Source organism: Cupressus sempervirens, chromosome 10, assembly GCF_028749045.1.
Source record: "Cupressus sempervirens isolate cs-2001-9-10 chromosome 10, ASM2874904v1, whole genome shotgun sequence".
In the NCBI taxonomy this organism is placed as follows: Eukaryota; Viridiplantae; Streptophyta; class Pinopsida; order Cupressales; family Cupressaceae; genus Cupressus; species Cupressus sempervirens.
In genome coordinates, this window is record NC_143127.1 from 125,854,984 (window position 1) to 125,882,586 (window position 27,603).

Here is a 27,603-nt window from a genome sequence, read left to right on the forward strand (position 1 = left end):
ACCTAACCCCTAATCAACCACCGAAAATAGTTTGAGAAGACACGACCCCAACAACCATTCATGGACCAGGCGATGGACGGAGTAGCGAGCAGGAGCCTATTCCGATAATAACATTTGTGTCCATAGTTGTTACAATAGCAATGGTAACTAATAATTCTTTTCTCATTGAAATGAGACCTACACTTGTGTTTTGATTAAGTAAAAACAGGTTTTAAAAGGACCCAAAACCTTGTACAAAGAGAAAAGAAAGATATAGCAACAAAGGATCTTAACACAACTATGGAACACCACCCAACAAACTAGAGGAACTCGCCATAGTTCCCAACAAGAGGGCTAAAAACCAACCCATAAAAACACAACAAATGACCATCAAGATTTATATTTTGGCCCTTTTTTTAAAGAACGTAAAGACATATCAAACGAAGGTTTGGAGGATTTGACATTCTTTTCCATTGAGTGATGTCCATCCATCATCCACCTTTTCAGTAGCCATCTGCCAATCCAGAGATAAACTAAAAGAACCAGGGAAAACCACATTAGTATCCATAGAAAGGAAAGGGGTAGCACCACAACTAACCCCCAAAACCCCCTTGAAGAAACATGGGCATCAATACCCACAGTAACAGGAGATAAGATAGTTGAACCAACTCCAGCATCAATGTTCTGAATAGAGACAACATCAAAATAAGGGACAACCTTAACATTCTGAACCAAAACTGCCTTAGAGACAACATATGTAGCATCAAAGACAATAGCAGTAGCAACTACCAAAGAATGATCAATCTTAGGTGAGCAATCCACCACACCCCTTAGAAACTTTTTAAACCATGTAATGATGGTCTAAAACCCCCAATCACCAAGAAGGTGATTTCTTCAATCTAACCTTATCAAAGGAACACCATGTAGCGAGATGACCAATCTTGTGACATTTCCTGCATTTGAAAGGAATACCCTCATAATCAAGATTTTAGGTCCAAAAACCATTTGGAGAAGCCAAAGTAATATGTTTAGGGAGACCCTTAGAAACATCAACCTCCACAAGAATACAAGCATACATCATCTCAAACACATCAGAAGAATCCCTAATGGCCTCCCCTACAGACTCCAAGACTAAATCCAACCAAAGATGAAGAGGAAGATTCAAGAATCTTGCCCATAAAGGTATTTTATTAAAGGATTCAATAAGAGGATCAAACCCCTGATACTAGGGTTTGGCCATCAGGGGAAACCACTCCTCCCAAGAGAAATAACTATTACACAAAATAGTTTTCCTATCTCCAGAATTTTCAAATTTCACAATTAAAAAACCCCTTGTTACAGGGTAAATCTAAACTAGATCAGTTATGATTGGTTCCCAATGTTTGGAAATCCAAGCATGTAAATCTGGAAGAGAGGGCTAGAAACCCCTAAAACAAAAAATAACAGCAATACAAGAGAAATTTTCCACAGTATTGAAGATCTCATCCATAATATCAAAGTCAAGATTAACCACGATGGGGATACTTACAGAGACAAGCAACACAAAAAGAAAGGGTCCCCCTCTCCTAGTAGAGGCAAGACCATAGATACCTGCCTCAAAAGCAGTCACATCCACATATGAAATCATTGACCTCCCTATAGCTACCCAAGACCTGCACTCATGTTGTATGACCATACTAGTGCCAATTGTGACAATGTGCATCAAAGGTACATTAGATACCAAGTGATACTTGTTTGTGATAGCATACATTTGGAGTATGTCCTACTTTACTACAACAATAACAAGTGGCTTTATTGTGAAATTTAAAATGTTGAAGATAGAAAGTTTATCCTTTGCTCGGGTTTCTCTTGGGAGGAGAGGTTCCCCTTGATGGCCAAACCTTGGTATAAGGATTTTGACCTGACTTCTGAATCCTTTAATAAGATTCATCTATGGGTTCAGTTGTCGAATCTTCCCCTTCACTTGTGGCTGGATTCAGTCCTAGAGGCTGTGGGGGAGGCCCTTAGGGACTTTTTTTTGGTTGATTTAAAGTCTTCGAATGTGTATAAGACGACGTGTGCTCGCATTCTTGTGGATATTGATGTCTCAAAGGGGCTCCCTGGGATGATTAAGTTGGCCTCTCCTTTTGGTTATTGGATTTAGCTTCTTAATTATGAGGGAATTCCCTTCAGATGAGGAAATGTCATAAAATTGGCCATCTCATTGCAAGATGCTCCTCTGAAAAGGTTAGATCGAAGAAATCACCTTCTTGGTGGTTGAGGGTTTTGGATGATCACTACATGGTTCAGAAAGTATCCTCAGTTGTGGATGGGAAGGATAGCTCTTCTCAGATTGATCTTTCTTTGATGGAAGATTATGTTACTGTCTCTGATGATTCAAATGTTGTCCCTAAGGTAGTGACGCAGATTGTTTCTGTTGTCCCCTCTTCTGTTGTTGGAACTGTTGGTTTGAATGTTGTCCCTTTGGCAGATCTGATTCAACATGGTGTTGTTGTCCCTTCTTCTGCTACTATCCAAAACATTTTTGCTAGTGTTGTTTTAGATGTTTTATCTCCTATTGCGAGGGTGTTTGGGGTTGGTTGTGGTGTTGATTGTCCAAATTGGCAGAAGGTTGCTAGGAAGGTGGAGGATGGATGGACATCAGTAAAAGGAAAAAAAGTTAAGTCCTTGAAACCTTCATTTGATATCTTTACAATCTCAAAAGATGAGACCAAAATGAAAATCTTGATAGTTTGTAAAGAATAAGGTTTCGAGTCCTTTCAAAACCTGTTGCTCACCTGCTCTTTTAGAGGAAGTTCCTTTTTGTCAGGTTCTCCTAGCCTTTTATGGCATGTTGTTTCTTTCTTGTTTTTTTTCAGTTTAGGACTTAATGTCTGTTTCTTTTGTAAACTGTTAGGTTTCAGGCACCCATTAAAACTAATTTTACTTAATAAAAAACAAATGGGTTTCTTGGGTTTCATACCTTTAGGTGATGTCCTTCCTTGCTTCTTAAAGTCCAAGTCTTTTGTTCCAAACAACTCACCCTTTTCAGTCTTGTCACCATCATATCCCAGACTAGTGGTACTCATAGTCTTTCTTTGAGCTTTCAATTGCTCATCTATCTTTTCTAACATGTCATTGAACTTCTTTAGTTTTTCATTCCTCTCGTTTGCACTCTTCAACTCTTCAGTCAACTTGTGAACCTATTCACCCAATTGCTTATTTTCCTTAGTCAATTGTGCTATTTGCTCCTTGTGGTCATGGTCATGTTCATGTAAAGCATTATTTTCTTGTCTTATGTTGCAATGATCTTCCTCCATTTGTGTCATTTTTTCATCTTTATTCCTTACTACTTCCTCAACAACTAGCTTAGCCTCTAGTGTTCTTCTTGGTGCTTCTTCAACTTCATGTTTTTCTTGAATGGTAAAACCTTTTTTTTCTATTGTTAAGTTCATTCTCTTCTTGTATCTTCTTGTTCTTTCTTCAACAATGCAATGGTTTTTGTTACCTTCTCATTATCAATCACGGGATCTGTTATGGCTTCTTCAGATTCTTCTGATCCACTTTGATTTTCAAGCTATTCAATAAGTTCTTGACTATCATTGAGCTTTTGCACCAGTTTCTTTTTCTTATTCAAGAAAACCCTTAGCTTGTCCTTCAAACTCTCAATGGTGTTGAGAGCTTCATCAAGTTGCTTCTTAAGTCTAAAAGCTTCCATTAAATCTTCCCTCAAGGTATCAAGCTCGTTGCTATTAGGGGCTAGGCTTTGATACCAATTGTTGTCCCAAACAAGTATTGAGATGGGGGTGAATCGATACAAATTTTCATACTAGTTACCTGAGTTACCTTTTCAAATACTTTAATTACCAATTGCTTAAGTAGTAAAACAATAATAAAGGCAACACAATAAAACTAAGTAAACTTACATAAGAAAGCATACATCAATGAAACATGGATTTTTATACGTGAAAGCCCTCGATGGGTGGATGAAAACCATGGTGGGAGTAATATACCCACCTAGCCCTTTATTGCAAATAAAAGGTTGCCCAATCAAAGGCTACAACTTTTTTTAAAAAAATCGTCCAATTATGAATGCAAATAACCCATGAGGATTACAAAAGCTTGTCAAAGCTATCTTGTAAGGGGATTTACAATATTCATAGGAGGTACCTTGTTAGAGAATTTGGAAATGCTTGCTAATTAAGCATGCTCGATTAAGAGCTTACAAAAGAGTTGCAATAGTAAGAAAGCAAACTAAAATGGCCAATCTAAAAAAGTGGCACAACATCATTGTAGATCTGTTATGCCTTGAAGATCCCTTGATCTCCTTTTTCTACTTTGGTTTGCCCCGTGAACACCTTGCGTTAATTGTCTCTCTTACATGTTCTTCATTGTCTTTTGTCACCTATCTAATCTTTGGCTCTGTGCTCTATGCTCTGTAATGCTACTCCGATTCAATCCTTTCTTGCGTACCACATGAACATCAACCCCAAAAATGAAGTGTAAAAAGCCATCTACACTTCCCAAAGTATGGGCGCCAAAACACCACTAAAAAATCTCACTCACAAACAATGTAATCAAAATTTGAATAACATACATAAGCTAGTCGCATAACACTCATGACTACCTACGAGGAGGGCTCTAGACTGGTAGGCTTGTCAGTCTGCCTGCAAGCCTATATGTAACTTTTGTACTTCAAATTTGCAATTGTTCAAATGTAGAGGCCTATCACATCACTTTGCCTTGTTGTCTTATTGGCATGTCAGAGCTATGGTGACTCATCATGCTCTCTATTCACCTAACTATTCAATCCACCTGTTTACTGGCAACGGCTACCTAGGGAGTTATTTCGACATCCCTGGATGCCATGCCTCCCACTCCCATGCCATGCCCATCACATCAAAAGTTGTGTTGCCATCCATCTGTGTGCCCTCTTGTCCATGTTTGTTAGTATTTGTTGGACAATGGAGAATAGTGTTTCAAGGCAGCCGTATTTCAACGTGCCCACATTGATTTCACTATCATAAAAATGATATTCACTATAAGTGTTTAGGCATTTGTGAGTGTTTAGTTTGTATTATCTTTTAAGTTCATATATATATATATATATATATATATATATATATATATATATATATATATATATATATATATATATAAAATTTAACACAGATTTCTATAGTTTAATAATTATATAGATAATACAAATCCACAAAAATTTAATAATTATATTGAATTGTTATAATTTAATTCTAATAATTTCAGGTTATTATAATTTCTTTTAATATTAGTATAAATTATTAGTAATAGTGTTCATCCAAAGGTTTAATCATGTGTATCTTCTCAAATTATTCAGTTAAAAATTTTAATTAAAAAAAAACTAATGACATTGTGTTAGAATTTTTGTTTTGAGATTTTCTATTATATAAAATATAGTAAATGAAAAAAAAAAGTAATGAATTTACTTACAAAATTTTAAAATAATATTTTACATGCAACCAATTTTGTCAGTATTTTGCCTTCGTCATTGGTCTTTTCACTTGCAATTACTTTAATTTATTTATAAGTTGGTAATGTATTAATTTAGATAAAGTTAAGCGAGTATAATGAATCAATCAAATAATTTAGGGAGAATGTATTATTGTATAGATATTAGTTAACTTCTTTTATATATATATAATGATTATCAATTTTTTCTTCATAATAAATCTAATCTTAGATGTTTTTCTTATATAATTTATTTTAAATATTTTATTTCAATAATTATTATATTATAATATATAATCATCTGATTTCAATATGCATATAAAAAAAATTAGTGAACATAATTATTTTTTAATTATATATTTTCATATTTATTAAATGTAGATGATTTTAAAATTATTTATTTATTAAAAAAATTGTCACTCGATTATATATTATTCAAAGTTAAATAATATTAATAATTCTAATATTATAAATGGTAAGAATTTAATGGCATATTGTGTCAATACATCTATTAATTATAATATAAATTATTATTACAAATTCAATATTAAATTTACTAAAAAGAATAATTATGAGTCTTCCAAATTTATTAATTAATACAATGGCAGAATGGGTGGAGTGGGAAGGTGAGTGTGTTAATGTTAACATTACTTTCTAAGTTAAATTTGACAACCATTTATAAGTCAAAATCTTAATATTTATTATAAATACAATTTTTTTTAAAAAAAGTTTAACAAATGATTCATAAAATATTTGAAAAACTTATAAATTAAGAGATATAAATAATCATTTAAAAAGAAAAAAAAAACTTAACTGCGTGCAAAAGGAGACAAAATATTTAAAAAAATTAAGAAAGTGCAAAAAAAAGAATGTAAATTAAATTATTTTTAGATGTAAATTAATTTGCAAAAAAAAGAATGTAAATTAAATTATTTTTAGATGTAAATTAATTTTAATAGATTTATTTAAGATATCTATACTAGTATAAATAAACTACTTTTAAAATATTTTTGCACGATTTCTCTTATAATTTATTCTAATTTATTTATTAAAAAAATTGTCACTCGATTATATATTATTCAAAGTTAGATAATATTAATAATTCTAATATTATAAATGGTAAGAATTTAATGGCATATTGTGTCAATACATCTATTAATTATAATATAAATTATTATTACAAATTCAATATTAAATTTACTAAAAAGAATAATTATGAGTCTTCCAAATTTATTAATTAATACAATGGCAGAATGGGTGGAGTGGGAAGGTGAGTGTGTTAATGTTAACATTACTTTCTAGGTTAAATTTGACAACCATTTATAAGTCAAAATCTTAATATTTATTATAAATACAATTTTTTTAAAAAAAAGTTTAACAAATGATTCATAAAATATTTGAAAAACTTATAAATTAAGAGATATAAATAATCATTTAAAAAAAAAAAAAACTTAACTGCGTGCAAAAGGAGACAAAATATTTAAAAAAATTAAGAAAGTGCAAAAAAAAGAATGTAAATTAAATTATTTTTAGATGTAAATTAATTTTAATAGATTTATTTAAGATATCTATACTAGTATAAATAAACTACTTTTAAAATATTTTTGCACGATTTCTCTTATAATTTATTCTAATTTTACAAACATAAATCATCTCTTGAGCCATATAATTTATTCTAATTCTAATTATAGTTTAACCAAATAATGTATTTTTTTAAATCAAATTTTACATTTAATTTGTATTAATAATTTATGATAAAACATTACTTATTAAAAATTTCAGATACATATATATTATTTAAATTTTGATATAATAACTTTTAAAAATACATATTTAAATCAGTAATAGAAACTTTTAATAACATGAACATTATTAATATTTCCTGCTATTATTATTTTTTATGTTAAGTAATCATAATAATAAATTTTCAATCTTCCTATATATTCTGTTTTTAAAATTTTTATTTTATAAATAATTATATAATTATACATTATATATTATTATTTAGTTCTATATATATCAAATTAATTTTTTAAGTAAATATAATAATGCATATCAAATTAAATATTTAAAATACATATTTAGTTAAATGGTAGATAATTTTAATAATAATATAAATTTTAAATAATAGAAAATTTTGAAATTTCATACTATAGCAAAATTTTACCACACAACCTAAACACTCACAAATGCCTAAACACTCATACTGAATATCATTTTTATGATAGTAAAATCAATGTGGGCATGTTGAAATACGGCTGCCTTGAAACACTATTCTCCATTGTCCAACAAACACTGACAAATGCGGACAAGAGGGCACACGGACGGATGGTGGCACAGCTTTGGATGTGATGGGCATGGCATGGGAGTGGGAGGCATGGCATCCAGGGATGTCGAAATAACTCCCTGGGTAGCCGTTGCCCTCTCCTCTTTAGCGATCAATTGTCAATCAATGACAACTCAGTATGTGATGCAAAACATTTGTCATCGCCTATCTCCAATCTGCACCCTGCCAATTGACTAATAGGCCCAACAAGTTCGACGACATTTATTTGTTAGATTGAAAATTCATAAACTATAATTTTATAATTTTGAATTTAATTAATTTATGTAAATAAATTGTCATGTAAGGTGGAAATTAATTGGCTGCATAGGTGCATGCGCACAGGAGACATTGATCGCAGTGATCAGTCCCGAGAATTCCCAAAATTTCTAGACAACACGTGCATTCTTCGTCCCAAATCCTTGTAATCTTAAATAAGAATTGAAATGACAAACGAAAGAATCGAACTCATTTTCAGAACTCATTCATTGGCAAATTACAAATTTATAATTATAAAAGATTTCAACTAGATCATATAATTATACTAAATAAAATAAAAAGCAGTTATGAGCAGTTATGACTGATGGACAATGAATTGGCAACAAACTAAATATCACATTTTACACTCATTCATAGTTCACTGATACAACTGTTTATATTGGATTATATATCAAACAAAACCTCTACTGCTACATCACTAAACTAACAGTTCTAATTAATAAATTCTTTTTCACCACCCCAGAATTTTAGGTACAGTCGTCTAGTTGTAATTCATCATTATCATTGGACATCATTTATATATAAAACATCCCATCAACTTCAAAAGTATGATGTTGAACTTCTTAAGTACAATTGTCTAGTTGTAATTTCATCATTATCATTAGACATCATTTATAAGTGTCTCGTCGACTTCAAGAGTGTGATGTTGAACTTTAAATTCTGTTCTCCCTTGAAGTGTGTGTCTCATAAGCCCCAATGAAACATATATTTTCCCTAATCCACTTGCACGCCAGAATATTGAACATCTACCTATTCCCACTACATCCCTCCCTATCATCAAAGAGCTGACATCTTCAAAATAATACAAGACCCTCATCTCTCATAAAATTATCATCTCTACAGTCAAGGACCATTAACTTGCATCAAAAATAAACTGAAGCAGCGATATACTGATTGGCAGAATTTGAGTGATAGCTCTAATATCAAAATAAAAATTGAAATAGAAAATAAACCAGAATAATGAACTTTTTTCCTTGACATACCAGATATTTATAGCTATAAAAGACTTAAAAAGATCCTATAATAATTGCTCTAAATAACATGACAACTAGTTGTGGCGGATGGACACCGAACAGAAGATTATTGATAATGAATTGACAACAAACTGGGCAATTTGTACACTAAAGTTCACTGATAGTTCCAACAAACTCCACCCAATACATACCCAAGGTAAAAAGTGATGTGCAAATGTCAAAATATCAAGCAAATTGTTCACTAATTGGCTCTTTACTTAAATTAAGTGAGACCCAAGGTGGCAATAACAGAGCTTTATAGGCTAGAAAGTTTACATGGCAAGTGTATCTCGCTGGATGATCTAAAACCATTTCTACCTATCACTATTAGCTTACAATGATGTTCAATATATATGCATGTTCTTTTCAAAGGATGGTCCAACAGAATCCAATCGATAAGCAAATGGAGAGGCCTGAGGTAGGGCATGTATATTGCACACTCTTCATATTTTACATAAATAAAGCCACTGTACATCTCTGCAACATTGAAGACAGTTCCTATTGCCACAAATGATAATTTAGATTGTTTGTATTTTTAGCATCAGCCTTTCAGATAATAATCTGTGATCCATCATCATGATGTAAGAGAAGCAAAAAAATGTGAAATTAGGTTTAACTTGAACCTGTGTAAGCATAGAGCAACATTAATAATTATCCCTTCTAGGACAGGTCAGAAATACAATCCTATATGCTGAGAAGTGCATGCTTGCAAGATAAAAATTAAAATCAGGTAAGAAAAATAAGTAACAAAGCTTTGCCACATTAAGATGTACTTTATATTCACTGAAGCAGAGTACAAAATCGAAACTTCCTTGATGGCATACACAAGAAATCAATAGTTTGCATTATAGTTTGAAAACTTGGACTTGGGAGAGTACATGGCAAGCCAAAACTTTCTGACATAGCAAAAATTTCACAAGTTAGAAAGCACATCAGTTTTAATGCAAAATACAGCTACAAAATAAATCAAATGAGTTTGGTGGAGGTCTGGAGCCAGCAGGTGGGCTTAAGGAGTGGGTCTCCCGCAACCAAGCCCAAATTACAACCTTCCAAACAACACACCATTTTCATAATTTTAAAAGGCAGACGAGAGCTTACTAAGCAAAGAGAAAATACCTTTGGAATGTTCAACACGGTACCATGTCCTTACAGCAGTTTCTGTATTTTTTGTATGGTGAGCCAAGCCATCAGACACTCAGTTTTCAGCAAGTATTCACCAAAAATATCAGGAGAGAGATTTGGAAAGTTTATGTGGCAAAAACACAGGCAAAAAAAAACTCAGTACCCAGCATCGCACCGGGTCTTTGCCAAGTTGCCAAACAATGGATTCAATCCCTCAGGAATTGCTTGGCCTGAGAGTACCACAATATAATTAAAGAATCATGCAGCAGGAAGAAAGAAGATTGATACAAAGACCCAACAGCCCCAACACATAGATTTTCTAACTAAAGGCAGAAATGCGATTATTTTTTACTCGTCTTGCCTAACATTGATTCAAATTTCATATCATATCCACTCTTTTAGACATATTTTAGTAGTGAAATGCTAGTGTAGATTAATTTCTATCAGATGTAGTTGACAGGATTTTAACTAGGAACACAACATTGACAGTGTGCACATTTTGATCTAAGGTTGACAATTACAAAGATAACCTTTGGCTCACAAATCTTGTAAACCTCTTACGATAAACTACTTGCAACCCTCTAAATGAATTGTTACCAAGGTCTCCGAATTGGGAGTAGTTAAAGAACTATGTTCCATAGTGGATGTAGTTCACACAAAACAAGGTTACTTTTCATTTATAAGGTAATATACACACATCAGCAACAGCAATAGCTATAGTCCTTGTCCAAAAAGATGTTTGGGATATTGGTTCTGCTAATTACATGCTTGATTGGGCCAACTAACATGTGAAGCAACAAGTAGGATTTGCCCTCTCACTAGCAGCTGTTTATCCAAAACAGAACTCCACAAAAAGAAAAACATGTATGCATGCATGTATGTGGTAATATGCATAGAATAATTACTGATTAGTTGTAACAAGAAGCAATCCGTTGTGAAGTCTTCACACCATCACCCCCCCAAACATGGGGCTATCTTTTTCATTTGGTAGTAGGTGTTTTAGTTTGCTTTGGTTTAGAAAGATTTTTGAAAGTCTCCAGGTCTGAGATGAGTTTGAGCAACTTTTGCCCACTTCAGAGTCAAGCTGGGAGAGAAGATGAGAGCGAAGTCCACAAGGCAAGATGTGAAGCTGAATCCAAGAGAAGTTTCATGGAAGAAAGACTTAGTGAAGGTGAGACTAGGATATAAAAGGATTAGAGATAGCCACCAAACGTGGCATCAACATAAGAATGAGAGGTATGACAAAATGAAACCTCAAAATAAGAATTTAACAATCAAGTCTGAGATAAGAGTGCTTAAAATTGCCTCAGGTGTGATTGAGGTCACTTAGATCGGAATATAATAAAGAAGGGAGTTTCAAACTAAAGAGGAAGGGAGTTTTGAGACAGGCAATGCAACAGAAAATTTTCGCAGACTTTGGAGGTCCAAGAGAAGTGCGGATTCCACACTTGCCTTTAACAGAGCTTTCCAAGGGAATGGTGGAATCTGCACTTCCCTTGGTCACTTATGTCCGAGCAACCATGATTTTCTGCCCTCAAAAGAAGCACTTCACTTCGATTACATGGTGATTTCAAATGTAAGTGGAGGTATTCTAAAACATGCAACTCTGATTCAGGCTTATAAAGAAAGTATTTTCTATCAAAACCAGGTTTTCAAGGTGAGAAATTCATGATTCTACCCCAGATATTAGGATTGAATTCAATCAAAACCATCAGACTTTGATCCAAGGATGAAAGTGCAAGTGTGGAAATAAAGGAGGCAAAGTGAAACAAAATAGCTATAGAGGAGAAGAGCACAAAAAATGCCCAATGGAGGCTTAAAGCCTGTCCTAAGTTAGTGTGAAACTCACACTTACCTTGGACAAGGCTGTCCAAAGGAAGTGCATAATCCACGCTTGCCTTGGACACTTGCTTCCAAGCCTACCCAAGTCTCTGCCCATTGGTTTTGGTGAAAATTGAGCAGCATGTTCATGCTTGCTTAAGGATAGGAACATTTCAAGTTGTAATCAAACCTTTACAGCATGTAGACCTGATCTAAGTCAACCTCCTCCACGGAAAAATGCATAAATCAGATCTTAAATCAAGGGGAATTTACTAAAGTCTCGATTTCAAAATTAAACCATAATGCAAAGTGTGTTTCAATCTAGAAATAACAAAATAGAAAGTAAAGTCAAGTTTGTTTCATAAGAAAGGGCATGAAAAAGTTAAGAAGACAAGCTTGGAGACTGTCCAAGGAGGAGGTGGAACCTGCACTTATACCATTGTCCAGTGCCCATCAGATTTCCACTAGCTTATAAACCTCCAATTCAATCTTGATATACAATTTCCCCCTTAAATTTGCTTTCCTTTAAAGTTTTAATGTTGAAATGTTACATCCCAATTTTTGACCTAATTTAAAATATAGCCGTTGAGGTTCACGTGAAGTCAGTTGACAGTTAAATTTGTTATAATCCTGCAAAATGGTAAGATGGTTAGTCGTTATAATTTCATATGAAGATAACATGCTAGTTGATTGTTTATCACAAATTCATGGAATTGAAAAGGCAGTTAGCCATTATGATTATTTATAACTTGTTATGATAATATGATTTAACTATGGAGAATTTCCTTGTAGGAAGCACGTCGAAGGGGTGGAAGCATTGTAAAAAAAGAATTAGGCACAAAAGCATCACCATCACTGGGCAAATGGATTGAGGACCTAGCAACTTGAACATCAGGATACAATCGATCGAACCACATGAACTATTAAATAAACAATTTAAAACATAAAATAAATTAATTAAAATATAATACGTACCTTAAAGGTTTAATTGATCTTGCTCGATATTATTTTAATTTATACCTATGTACGTACAAATAGATATAAAAATGAAGTGACACTATCATATTATTTTCTTATAATAAAATGATGCCACCTCACCAATATATTTACATGCACGTATATAAATATAAATCATAATAATTTTCGAATTATAACCTTCCAACTCTTTTCCCATCTTTTATTCTTTTCCTTATTTGAAACCGATTGAACACTTGGCCTTTTATATTGGCTAATATTTTTTAAGTTACGAAAACCAAAGAGTCTCCTTAGACTTTTTTTTATAACTTGAGTCGGACGAGACAAAGTGGCAAGAGAGCACTCATTTCCACTTCTTCCTTTTATTTTCTTGTTTATTCAGTTCATTTTCCCAGTTGATTCTCTGCAATAGACCTAGCAGATACCTACAAAATCATTAACAACCTTGATCATAGCAGTGCCATTCTATACTCTCTATCGTATATGGTCTTTTTGCTGAGGATATAAGTTTTTATACATTGTGGTGATGTCTAAAAGCAACTGGAGAGGAGCTGATTACAAATCGACTTGCAAACTGCAGAGAGTTCCAAATTTATATCAGGTCATGTGTTAATCATTCCAGATTGTGTTATTCCAATGTTTTAAATCAATTTCCATAGTGGCCAGCTAAGCTCAAAGACTTCTTCCCTTTTCAGATTTCACTCACAATACGTTATAAGCTTTGTTGAATGTTCTTTGTCATTTGCTATTGATTTATTTTAACTTTCATAACAGCCAGAATCATTATAGATAAAGTCGAATAGAACCTCTTAAGAGAGAGCTTTCTAAATGCAATAAAACCTGAATGAAATATTCTGATAGGAAATCAGAATTTAATAATATTTTCAATTGGTCTCAAGAACATATTCTTCCAAGTCACAGTTTGTTATAAGATTTACTAATCAATGAATCCTTTTAGAATTTATGCACAGAGCAGATTGCTCAGAAGTTCCACACACTAGGGACTCACCGACTGTATAGCCATGTAAAGGTGACGAGGTGAGATGAAACCTGCAAGAACATGGAAGTGGAAATCAGATATGATTAAATAGATTATATAATCTTACTTAATAGCTCATGCTTGATCATGTTTATTGTATTCTTCTGCTACCAAGTCAAGTGGTGTGATTAGAAACTAGGATGCTCAGTGGATGATGAAGTGTTTCATGTCTATTCCGCGTAGGAAGGGCCTTTTTCGTTAGAAATTGTGTGGGGATAAGTTATGGTCCGAGGCTGGGTGGTTAAGCACCTGACAATGTTGCCCCTCTCCACAAGATGTTAGACGTGTATCAGATAAAAATAAGCTATGCATTCAAACATTTGTCGAAAACACGTATTTTTATTTTTATGATATATATTCAAGTAGAAGGTAGGATTAATTGAGTTATAACATCGTTACAATTATTTCTTTAAAAACAACTCTTATCGTCAATATAATTGGCAACCAGTTAGATCGGTTGATCTTCTAACTGAACGTGGAATACATTTATTTGCAAGAGATAGATTTATCTGATGGATTTATTTATAAGAATAATGATTAAAAGCATATCTTCTAATCTTATGTTGTTGCCACAATTAAGCAATCAGAAGAAAAGGAATGATACAGTAGTGTTGACGCCCCAAATGATACAGTGGTATCTGATGTCCTAAATGATCCAATGTAAATTGATGCCCTAACTGATACAGTGGTATCTGACGCCCTAAATGATACGGTGGTATTTGATGCCCTAAATGATCCAATGGTATTTGATGCCCTAATTGATACAGTGGTATGTGATGCCCTAAATGATCTAGTGGTATGTGATGCCCTAATTGATATAATGGTATTTAATGGTAATCGTCATTTGATTTTGATATAGTGGTATTAGATGGTAATCGTCTTTTGATATTGATATAGTGGTATTTGTGGACTAACCTGGGTGTTTGCAGATGCATCCCTAGATTAATTTCGGATTCAAAATCCATGGAATGTAGATTTTAATTTTCCATAGTATATTCATTGATGGTGTTTTCAATTCTTAGTTATGAAATTTTGTTTAATTATTAATCTCATTCATGTGAACGAAATTGATTTAACTATCTTCCTATGAAAATGAAGTGATAACTGTAACTCTTGAATATGTTAATTGTTAATTAAGACCCAGAAAAAGAGGTTGTTACATGAAATATGTTTAAATTGGACAAAAATAGGAATTTTTAAAGTTATTCCAACCATTTCAATTTATAATTTGAGGGCATAAATGCAAAGTTTATAAGGAATTTTGTATCTTAATGCAGTCATCTCTTTTGTTTTGCAAGGTAAAAAGAGATGAAAGGGAATGAGGGCAGATTCAAACTCAAGATTTCAAGCGAGTGCATTTGGAGACTTCAAATATCAACAAGGCACAACCATTCATCAAAAGTGCAACCAAGAAGATAGTTTGAGATCAAGATCAATGTAAAGATGGAAACCTAAGAACAAGGTGAAATTCCCACACAAGTTGTGCAAAGACAATGATCAAGGGTACAAGCAGGGGGAGAAGATTATCAAACTCGAATTTCCTTCAAAAATCCAAGTTCAAGCTTGAAGTACACGAAATACCTACATCACTTCTACAATTACAAAATTGTGGCAAAGAGAAGATCTCTAAATGAAAGATGGAGAAAAATAGTGAAGATGAAGCAATTTGGGAATATATGCCATCATAATGTCATGTCCCTTGTTTTGATGTCCCCAATTTGAAATGCAAACAATAATTGAATAAAAATAAAAGAAAATTCCATGTGCTTTATGTTAAGTTTGCAGCTTTGGTCAGATTGATTTGATCATCAGATACTTGTTGATGGTAAATCATCATTTATATATATATATATATATATATATATATATATATATATATATATATATGTGGATATTTAAATTATTGTTAATATATTATTATTGTCTAATGATGATTAACCAAAGAGACAATGAGACATGTCTCCTCTCATATTTATAAGTCTTCAAATCTGCATTTGGAACACATCAATACGATGGCAATGTTATTACATTTGCAGAGGCAATCCTTATTACTTAACACAAGTTACAACGTGAATTAAAATACACACACTAAGATCTTTAACACTCTATCATAAAATATTATTAAAATATTTTAAAATAATAATATATTATAAATTAAGAATTAATAATAATGATACAATACAAAAATTCAAATAAATGATATTATTTTTTTTTCTTTCTCAGTAATAGTTTTTTTATTTTATTAAAAATAATAAGTCAGTTGTTTACATTGGATCCACCTCAGATTAACTTCATGAGGATCTGTCTCTAAATTTACATTAGATTCAACACTAGATCCACCAAAAATCTCAAACACATCCAGCATTACATTTAATACCTTTTGTCATAAAAGACAATCCTAACAAGTACGAACTTGTTGCCACTCCTAAGCTGGGAAAACCATCTGCAAACAAAATCTTTCACAAAACTTCGACATTAGTTTTCTCTCGCTCATTGTCCAGCGATTCTGCATTCATTCTTGCATGCCAAAAACTGATCCATTGGGTGTCCTTTCAGAAAACAGCTTCAAAACCGCCTGAGAAGATTAACTCACCGGACATGCAGTACATTCGCCCATTATCAGAATAATCATAAAGATTTATTCAAACCAAACCCTGTTCTACCCAAACTATCATTACATAGTGACTCTGTCGAACAAGAACCGAAAACTGTCATCCACAATACAAATTGGCCTACTCTGTTACTTCCAAAAAGAAAACCATGTAATTGGTTGTCTCTTGCCAGGAAAAGCACAAGCCATTAAGCTGTAAGCATGTACAGGTTTACCTACTAGGACAAAAACAAAGGTTTACATAAAGTGTGACAAAACAACAGAACAGTAAAACAACCATCACCACCATAACTAAACCTATCACCCACTTAAGGGCTGACCAGAAGCCAAGGGCTTCATCTTAGGGCTTGAGGCACCATACCCTCAATTCACTCTTCTATCATTGCATTTGGGTTCAAGTTTGAATCTTGAAGCCCTTGGGGAGTTGTCAACCGTACTCTTAGACTTCCTGTAAGATTCTCCTCATCAGCTTGCAACCAACGCACACTTGCTTTCATTTGTCAATGTCATTATCAGGAATGTTGATCATTACTTAAAACGCTTGTGTCTTTGACTTTCTACAAAGCACCACACAAAAGGAGGAAGTTTTGTACCTGGAATTTTTTCTATACCTGTTCCTGTTTCATCAAAGTTGATTCCCCAGCCTGGAACTGAAATGGATAAAATTTCTTCAAGGCCTAGTAGGGCTTCTTGTGGAACCAGTTGATGCATCACAAAATGCACAATGTCTTTGGATTCTCCAAGTTGCAAGGCCCAAGCCACAATCATTGAGTACACATCCGTGTTTGTTCGGTGTCGATTCTGGAATTAAAAGAACACCGCCCTAACAATAGCTCAACGACCACCGTTAGTTGGGGTTGCTGAAACTCGAACATGTTATCCTTCCTGGCTTTACCAGCCAAATCCATGGAATGGATTTTGTTGTATAGTGCATTCCAGGGTAAAAGTTGATTCCATTGTTGCTCACTGCAGAACACCCTTGGATAGAACTAACAAGCCTTGTTTGATCAGATGAAAAAGGCTACAATTGCGGTGGCAAGTTACGGTACCATTAATGCAGGTCCCATCACCTATGCTTTCTTGCCTGCAGCGCAATCTACAAAGAGCTTGCCAGCCTATTCATAAATACATTTTGAAATGTGTTCCTCATTTGATTAATGTTCAAGGAATTAGTTCATTCTCATCCTCCGAATGTACATTTTGGAAATCTTCTATAGCTACTTCAGACATGTTAGGGTTTACTGCCCAATTTGACATTTGATCAGCTTCCACATTACCTGCCCATTTTATGCGGGAGATTTTAAAGCCTTCCAGAGTGGCCAGTTCCTTAATGATGTTTGTAATGTGGTTTTGAAGGTTCCAAGCTTCCAAAGTATCTTTAATGATAGCATTGATGATAATTAACAAGACCCCTTCCACATGAAGTTTGGTGACCCCTAGTTTTTCAGAAGCTCTAATTGCCAACAAAGTTGCTTCTCCTTTTGCAACATTATTTATCCCATTTTGAAGCCTTTTCCCCCCTAGAGCTACAATGTCTCCATTATCATTTTTGATGATGAAACCTGCACCTAATTATCCTGGATTGCCTTTGGATTCTCCATTGCAATTGCACTTCCACCATCCGCTTTGTGGTTTTTCCCAAATGACTGGGGCCATAGGGCGAGTGGCAAAATTAACCTTAGAGAGCCCATTCACGGGCATAAATGATATTATTATTTAAATACATAAAATTATCATACATAATAATAAAATTGTTATTTCCTATGTACATATAATATTTTACAAATTATATTACATATAGATAATAGTATTCTAATATACAATAGTAATCATGGTATGGAATATAGATAAATAGAATGATTAATTATTAACAAAAAAATCAATATAAATCTATTATTAATAAAACACTATCATTCCTTCTTCCAAAGGCGCAACTCTAGAAAAGGAAAGATATATATTATAATAAATCACAAAGGGAGGGATCACAAAGGGAGGGTTCATTGGAGCATGCATATTTACATTTTACTAAAAGATAAAAGAAAAAAACATAAAATATGGAGTACCCAATTGGGGACATTACAATTGGTATTAGAGCATGATTGTGATCATGCCATCCTGTGAAAGAAGGCATTATAGAAATAATGATTCTCAGCAACTGTGATGCATAGAAATTAGAAGTTTTTTTTATGAATAGTGAAAGAAAAGAATATAATATGCCAGTTCAATCATCTATATTGGATCAATCATTACATGAGAAAAGTTACACGACTGATGAATGAAAAAAGATAAAAGAAAAAAACATAAAATATGGAGTACCCAATTGGGGACATTACAATTGGTATTAGAGCATGATTGTGATCATGCCATCCTGTGAAAGAAGGCATTATAGAAATAATGATTCTCAGCAACTGTGATGCATAGAAATTAGAAGTTTTTTTTATGAATAGTGAAAGAAAAGAATATAATATGCCAGTTCAATCATCTATATTGGATCAATCATTACATGAGAAAAGTTACACGACTGATGAATGAACAGTAACAGAGCATATGTGTACGAAACAAAATATTTCACAAGGATTGTGGAATTATTCCACAGTCCGAGGTAATAATACACCAAATCAACATGTTTTAACAGTCCAATAAGAAAACACAAAAACCACACAGGAGGAAGTGATGGAGTTTCTAAAATATTCAACTTGATTATCAATTACAGACTTACAAGGCATACAACAGGGTTCAAGCAGCAATCCAAACAGTAGCGACCCAAATTGAGGCATATACCTGCACCAAGGGCATCACCTTGACTCAGGAACCGAGGATGTACATTGTATACGAGTAGGCAAAACGTAACATGCGATATCCAAAGAATGGCAACTATTATAATCAAGTAAGGAGTAATGTTCAAATAGCAACTATGAACCAAATATAGCTACAGAAGTGATAAACATAAAAATGCAGCCATATCTTCGCCAAAGAGCATGATGAATTATCAAATCAGCCAATTCTGGTTAGCATGGAGTCAATAACCTTGAGGGTGTGGAGATCACTATGAATCAGATTTGTATCTCGAAGTTAATCACTAGAAATTATTCATTATTGCCGATCAACCATGGCACATCAACGAGTCATCTGATAATGCTCATGATGACCAATCACATGATTAAGAATCCACTGATCTGTACCAAGAACAAATGCAATTATTAGAGTTAATAATCTGATAAAATAGAGGAAAGAATAGAATCCGGTTGGATGGTCAAAAGAATATATATACTTCATTCAACAACAATAGATTGAAATTGAGATGTTCCGGAAAGAAATATATATACACACGCACAGGGGATAGAATTTGGAATATACAATAACAATATTATAACTGATCAGCCGAGAGTTTCAAACTATAAATTGGTGGAAACTAATAATTATTCAATCTATCCCACTGCAAGAACACAAAATATTATCAGCAGGCCTTAGCACCTTAATCACAACCTGTTGTTAATCAAGCCATTTATGGTTTCATGTTAAATTGAAACTATTTGAAGTCAAGAGAATATGGAAGATGCATGCTTTTGAAGAGCTAATAACTCCAATTTGAATAATCTCATAATAAAGGATTTCTATCAGAATACATATGACAACTTTGAGGCAATTCATTAACCATCCAAAATTATTATCATTCAAAACTCATACAACAATGTCCACCGGAAGACTCCAGCCTATTGATCTGAAGTCATCAAATTTACTCTTCCTCCTCATACTGGTCATATTTGACGACATATGGTGTCACTCTATTATAGTGACTAATAAGGTTGAAAAATATATTGCCTGAGATCTCTTCTTGAATCGAGCAACATTGAGAAAAATAGGTGCTGAAGACACATGTCAGAAGAGTAGCATATCTCTGTCAAAGCTTTTGAGAGCAAATTCACCAAAATATAATTATTGGCGGAAGTATTGGAGTTTCAAAACTCTACCTACAAGGTCAAATACACTCTTATATTTCTGATTGCGTAATAGAGTTCCCCATTACAGTCTTAGTGGGCATAATTCTTTATTTATTGATTATTCACTTAGCAATTCAATTTCATTGAATACGATTTGCAGAAGTGTCTGAATTTACAATAGAGAAGCCTTGTTTGTGTGGAATCCCATTAGGTTATTTATATTCCATTGCCTCGACTGGGGACATTATGATATCTGCTGTCCGATTTGTTTTTAATTGGCGAATCGCATTTGACACACAGACCACTACAATGAGAAATATTGCATAGATAATATAAGATAAGAGGGGAGCTTCCTGAAATTTTGGTATTAATAATCGTGAAGCTGGGTATCAGAGAAGAGAATTGAATATATATAATATATGTTGAATAGTAATCAAGCAGAAAAAAAGAATAGATGTTTTTACACTGATTACAGTTGAAGTAAAACATAGAATTAGGAAGAAAAGGAAGTGAAAAACAGAACTCTGTGTGTGTGTGTGTGTGTGTGTATTCATATATATTCTGCAATCTGCAATATATGTAAATTTTACACAGTTAAGCAACACCACAGCAGAAGAATTGAAGCATTGGAAATAAGAACAGTAAGTATTCTGCAAATAGTCAGGCATTCTTAATAAGCATCCTTCTCAAACTAAAATAATAATAAGGTCGGCATGAATGCAATGATCACGGATAGTAAGATCCCTAATCTGTGTTAATTTGGACTAAACCCAATTAAGGGATATTACAAATGGTATTGATAACTAAATCAGAACTATATGTGTGTGTGATATGCTCAACCTTGCTATTTGGCTAAGAAGGGAAGGTTGTGATGTAACCAAGGAGAGGCTTGTATAAATTTCAAACAATGGATCTAGGTCCGAAGATAGTGCAGAGATCAGCAACTCTGTGCGCCTTGGAGGTAACTGTTGACACAAATATCTGCACCCTTGCTTGAGGTATGACCCTCAAGCGACCTTGAGTAACATGGAAGCAATCTCCAAGCTGTGGGACTTGAACTGTGAGATTGAGTCTCCAGAGAAGGCTGGCTTCCTTACAATCAAGATGCACCTAACTACTGCTTGAGAGGAAAAGGGAGAAGGAGATGCAAGAAATCAAACTACCTAATCTAATCTAGAGGGGGTGATGCACCTAATTGAAATGGTTACAACTCTGCCCTTATAGGCACAACACATCAATGAGACACTCGTATGTGTAGATCTTGACTCTATTCTACCTTCAAAGAATCCACATGCAAGTTTAGAACTGATAAAGTGCTGAACGGAAAGACATCTTCACAATACAGCAATCATCAACAGTTTGAACACAACATACAAATTTTAAAAACTAGAAAGAAACATTCAAAACAAGGCAAGGTACATGCACAAATAATGAATGGCAAGAAGAGGTAAAGAAGAGGGCTATTTCATTAATGGAAGGCAAGGAATATAGTTATAGAACATGAGGCTACTACAAGTAGACATAACAAAACAGAGTAGAACCCCTAAAACATATTTACAATTGCCTTTTATAGAGTTTAGGCATAACTCTTATGCTTACATTGAAACTCTAAACTCAACCACTGAGTTCAAGCTACAAAAGAGCAATAACTGAGAATTAGAAGGAAGATCTTATCAAATGCACATCTCCATGTAGAAAATCAGATCTGCATACATATCGGGCCCTGAAGAGACAAAAATGGTGGCCATAACTGCTCTGGCTAGTTGATGGATAACCATGGCGGTGGAATGATGAAATCTAAACTTACAAGGCATGGAGAACACCAAATGAGTGGTTGCAAACGATCAAAAGGATCTGATTGCCATCAACAAGCTGCTAGTTTCGTGTTCACAACCATGCCAAGTCAGCTATGTCATCAAGTCAATTGGAATTGACCGTCAAACTCGCCACGTGGCCCTATATATTTTAAGCACTCTGCCACCTCACACAATTTCCAACTGCTATATTGACCAACGCCTGCTCTTGTTCACGACTTTGCAACCTATCCACTTCATTAACTGCTTGGTCTTGCGAAACCACGACCTCCCCATTTTATGCTTTATTGCTACTTCGCAGCTCAAAAAAACTTTAGCTCTCTAACTGTTAATACCATGCGATCATCATAGAATTGACCACTTTGCACCTTCGTCATGGTTTGGTCTTAACAACCCTTTAACTGTGCGACAATGCGAAGCCATCCGTTTTGCCCTTGTTGCCCAATCAAAACCACCAGACACAGACATCTTTCTTAACCGTGCAACATTGCAACTGCAACCTTGGATGACTACTACCCCTCTTCGCAACTTCGCAACCAAAAATCCTAACTACAGGTGAATCCATGCGATGTTGCACTAGCAGCTAACTGAATTGTTTCATGTCATCACAACCTCGTAGCCTAAATCCTTAACCACAATATTAACCCGACGAAGATGCAAATAAAGCATCTTGCAACTTCGCAACCCTGATCTCAAGTTAGTCTTAACTCCCACCGAAGATGTGATAGCCTCTCTTTTGACTACATGGTTCCTTTTCACGACTTCGCAACCAGAAATCCTAACTGCAGGTGAATCCATGTGATGTTGCAAACAAAGCATTTTGCATCATCACCAACTTAACTCTAGGTAAACCTTGACTACGTGCAAGGTTGTGAAAGCCAGCTTTTGCACCTTCACAACTATGAAATTTCCATTGATCACATTGACCTGTGATGCTACGAAGACTCCTCATTCAATGCCTAAAACTACTTATCGTTATAGCAGCTCATCGCTTGTCGCTGTATCCATTTTCTGTGATTGTCATTCGCCGCTAATTGCTATACCCTATAACAATAGGGCAATTTGCACACAATTCTGACCCATGAACTATCAAATAATGATAGGGCAATTTGCACACAATTCCGACTCATGAACTCTCGAATGAGCAGAAATGTGTTCATTCGATATAGCTCCTACGATGCACGAAACTAAACTGTTCAATTTCGTGCACCTAATTTTGCCCAAAACCACACCCTACTTTCTGCCAAAACTCTAGAAACTGCACCATTGAGTGCCTAAAACCCACATAACTTATCCCATGGAAGATGTCTCTGATCGGTTATCTGCGATGGGATAAATGGTGACACAATTGTCAACAGTAACAACATAAGAAAGGCTTAAGGGCTTGAATCTATAAACTTTGGGGGAATCCATTTATAATCGTCTCTAGGCAAATTGAATAACATCAATTCCTTCTGTCTTGAGCTGAATTAGTAATAAGGTTGGATATGAGTGTTAAAAATGAACAACTAATCCTATCAGGGCACATTACAATTGGTATTTAGTCTTAGAAGAGAGAACAACGGTGTATTTTGGGAGAGGCTATTGTAAATCCAGCCAATCAGTTCTTTCGAAGATAGGGTAAAAAACAACGACCCCAAGCACCTTGCAAACAAGTCCCAAGAAAGGCTTAAGGGCTTGGATCTAAAAACTTCGACGAAAACCGTTGAGTTTGGAGCTTAAGAAATTTGTTTACATCCTAAGCATTCTCCTCAACTAGAATAATAATAAGAGCAAAACAAAACAAGTGTCCTGCTAAGCAGGCCACCTCGTGTGGATAATTAACACCCGTCACCAAGGCCACAAGGGCCAAGTCACCAAGGCCAAGGTGGGCCAATGTTTCGCTCTTGGGCTTGGTATGGGATTGGCTTGGAGAAATTTATCGTAACTCAATTTTTTGAAACACATATATACATGTATGTACTTTGATAACTTTGTGGTTGCAGGACTGATAATCAAAAGCATAAGAAGGAATTGATTTTTGTACATCATTTTCGTAACTCTGACTCGTTGCAAATTCTAGAATGTAAGCTCTAATTAAGGATGCATGTATTATGTGTCTACATTGTGTATGCTTCGTGTCTACGTGCATTCATGTGTCTACATCGTGTATGCTTCATGTCTTCATTCATTCATGCGTCTACTTTATGCATATTTCATGTCTTCATGCATTCACGTGTCTACTTCATGTATATTGCAAGCATACCTGGTGTCTTCTTGTATCCTAGTGTATACTTGTCTGCTAGTTCGCCTTTCTTGCTGAAAATACAACAAAGCTCAGATTTTAATTGTTTGCAAAGTAATTCATGTGGACGGGTGGCTTTGTATTCCCTACCTGTCAGTTATTCTTGTTTTACTAAATTCAGTTATAGGTTCTTGCCAAGTTCAATTCTAGACGGTCTAATTTTCAAGCAGGCCCAATAATTAGAATCTCCAAAGGTTTGATACATTTTTGAAATTTAACAACTGTTTAAATCTCCGAAAGTTTGATACATTTTTGAAATTTAACAACTGTTTATACTTTATTTTGAAGTTAATACAAAGCGCAGGGGCCTCCCCTACCCCCAACTAAAAGGAAGCATGAAAAAACAAGTTTTCCCCAAATATAAAAGCCAAGCCAATGCATGCAGTAAAAAAATGAAAATAAGCTCTCAGAAAATACAATCCAGCTTCCTTGCCTCAGATGCTCAAGGATTATGCACCAAGAAAATGCAATTCAAATTTGTTATCACAAATTTCACTGATTGCAATCTCATAAGTGCAAGCAAACTTGCCCGACACAAATGTTAATCAATTGTAATTTCAAAAAAAGCATCCAAGAGTCTCTGTTACAAATGTTCGTGGATTCTGATCTCGTAGAACATATAGGATAGCACAAATAGGATGTTGGCCGCGGAGTTCCATGAGTGACCGTATTCGTAAGCAAACATAAGTACAATGGCTCATTGTTAATATCTAAACCAGGTACTTTTAATTCTATCCACTACATCTCTTCCATTTTTACTCGAAGGTTAAGTCAATCATAGACAGAAGGCAATCACCCTTGCTTATGTCATTATACCCAAAAAAAATCTCTGTCTAATGTTACTAAACCAATGCAATATACCTCCTTGCTAATGTCGGGGGTAAAAGTAATTAGAATTATCGATGTGAAGAAACAAGAGAATCAACTTGCTCCTGTCATTTCTCTCCTTGCCCATCTCTGTCTAACCTACACTAGACTGACTAAATATCGCTTCTTGCTATTTTTGGCGTTGAAAGAAACCAAAACCATTGATGTGAAGAACACAGAAAAACAACTTTGTCCTCTTCGTACGAAGTTGTCGCAATATCTCAACTATCAACATTGAACTCTTTCTCAAGAAACGAGTTAAAAAATATAACATTATATATTTGAGATTGCAAGTTTTAGGACCCGTAAAGCCATCATGCATATTTCTGAGAAAAATCAGAAATACCTTCGTATATGAATAATATAAATCATATCTACTTCAGGAAACAAATGATGTAGAGAAGGAAACAGGATTTAGAAGCCACAGGTAAGAACAACCTCTAGTAAATATGAACATAATTTGTCAAGTTCACAACTGAAACCAACTTACATATTATGAAATTATCACCATGGAAACATCTCCAAACTTCAAGCAAGGATCCTCTATTGTTTCATAAGAACCTAAATATTTACAGAAAGACAATCAATTCCTGATCAGTTAGATGGTGCATTGATGTTATTCCCCGAGGTTCTGCTGTTATTAGGGTTTGAAGCAGAGAGGTTCTCAAATAGCGGGCCCAGCTGAGATGTCCCGACACTGAGCAAACCCTCCACCAAGCCAGACACCTCTGGGCATGACAACACAGACATTACAGCAGGGATCTCTGCTAATCTCCTCAAATGCCACGTGGGATCTGACAGCCTCCTCAGAGCATCCAGCGTGGCATCCAATCCTCCGTTCCTCTCTTCCCCCGGGGCAGAAGGAATGCTGAGATTCGGCCTTTGGTTAGCAGCTACGGAGACATCCAGACGAAGAGGATTTAGCCCCTGACGAACTGCGTCCAGGAAGTCCACGTCATCTGCCATGGTAACCACGTCAGCATCCTCGTCTGTATATGTAATCAGTATCTGAGTATTAGGATTGAATTTGAAGAGTTGGCAAATCTTGGACTTCAATGCCTCCAGAGATATTTCTGGGCTACCATCTTCCTTCAGCTGTATTGGTAAACGCCTAAGCGTATCATTGTACTTTACCTGCAAATCAAAAATACAAAACCCTTACTCAGAAACATGGAAAACTCCACAAAAAAAATTAGATTTTGCTAAAAATACACTTTAACGTTTACAACGCGCTTGATTACCTTCAATACGAGTTGCATTCGAAAGCAGGGAGAAAATGAAGTCGAACGAGCAGACATAACGAAATTCCTGTAAGCAAACTACCAAATTGCTTTAAGCGCACGCTAGTATTTATAGAGCTATTTATTGCGCGCAGACATCCCACGTCATTATTATTCGTGCCGAATGGAGGTGTGTGGCATTTATTTTGTCCACCGGCTCAAAGGAGACTGCCTTTACGTCGAATTTAGTTGTTATTTTAAATCGCAATTTAAAAAATAATAAAAATGATTGATGACAATATTTTATTTTATTTTAAGGTAATTTTAATAGTATAAATAGATAATTATTATGTACGAGAATATATTTATCTTGAGGGTTCATTTGGTTGTCGGAATTAGATTTAGGAATTGGAATTTGATATTCGGGAATTTGAAATTCAGATTGCAGTGTTCAAAATTTGGTTTGGAACTATTTAGTTCACCAAGTTTAGTTGCACATTTCTAGAATTGGAATACCAACAAAAATAATGAGAATAGATTTCTTCCAACGAGGCGACTATGTTGTGTTTTATAATAAATTCATTTTCTAATGACATCGTCAGTGATTTTTTTAGTGGTGAATCTTTGTCAATTGGCAATTCTGTCTCTTTGGAAAATCATATTTTGGCAAATAAAACCTAAATATGAGGTCAACCACATCACCGAGATATTAAATAATTTGGATCCAAATCCCAAGTTAATCACTCATTAGTTTATACATAATTGGTCCCAAATCTCGGTCCAATCGCTAATGTAATCTACAAATTTAGGACACAGTTATTTTTAAAAAAATTGCCAGCCTTTCCCTAA

General features: G+C 34.5%; 1 protein-coding gene and 1 long non-coding RNA gene across 2 annotated transcripts; both read right to left on the reverse strand.

Moving 5' to 3' along the window:
* Positions 1-9,387: 9,387 nt before the first annotated feature.
* On the reverse strand, positions 9,388-19,798 carry LOC149532936 (uncharacterized). Its single transcript, XR_016358006.1, has 3 exons — positions 19,656-19,798; positions 19,348-19,409; positions 9,388-9,683 (listed from the first exon to the last, which is right to left on the reverse strand). It is a non-coding gene; the product is annotated as an uncharacterized LOC149532936 (long non-coding RNA).
* A 6,164-nt stretch (positions 19,799-25,962) lies between these two features.
* On the reverse strand, positions 25,963-26,945 carry LOC149532937 (protein NBR1 homolog). Its single transcript, XM_089806497.1, has 2 exons — positions 26,776-26,945; positions 25,963-26,668 (listed from the first exon to the last, which is right to left on the reverse strand). Exons 1-2 carry the CDS (start codon positions 26,830-26,832, stop codon positions 26,129-26,131), a joined length of 597 nt encoding a protein of 198 aa, XP_089662623.1. The 5' UTR covers positions 26,833-26,945; the 3' UTR covers positions 25,963-26,128.
* Between the last annotated feature and the right edge of the window lie 658 nt (positions 26,946-27,603).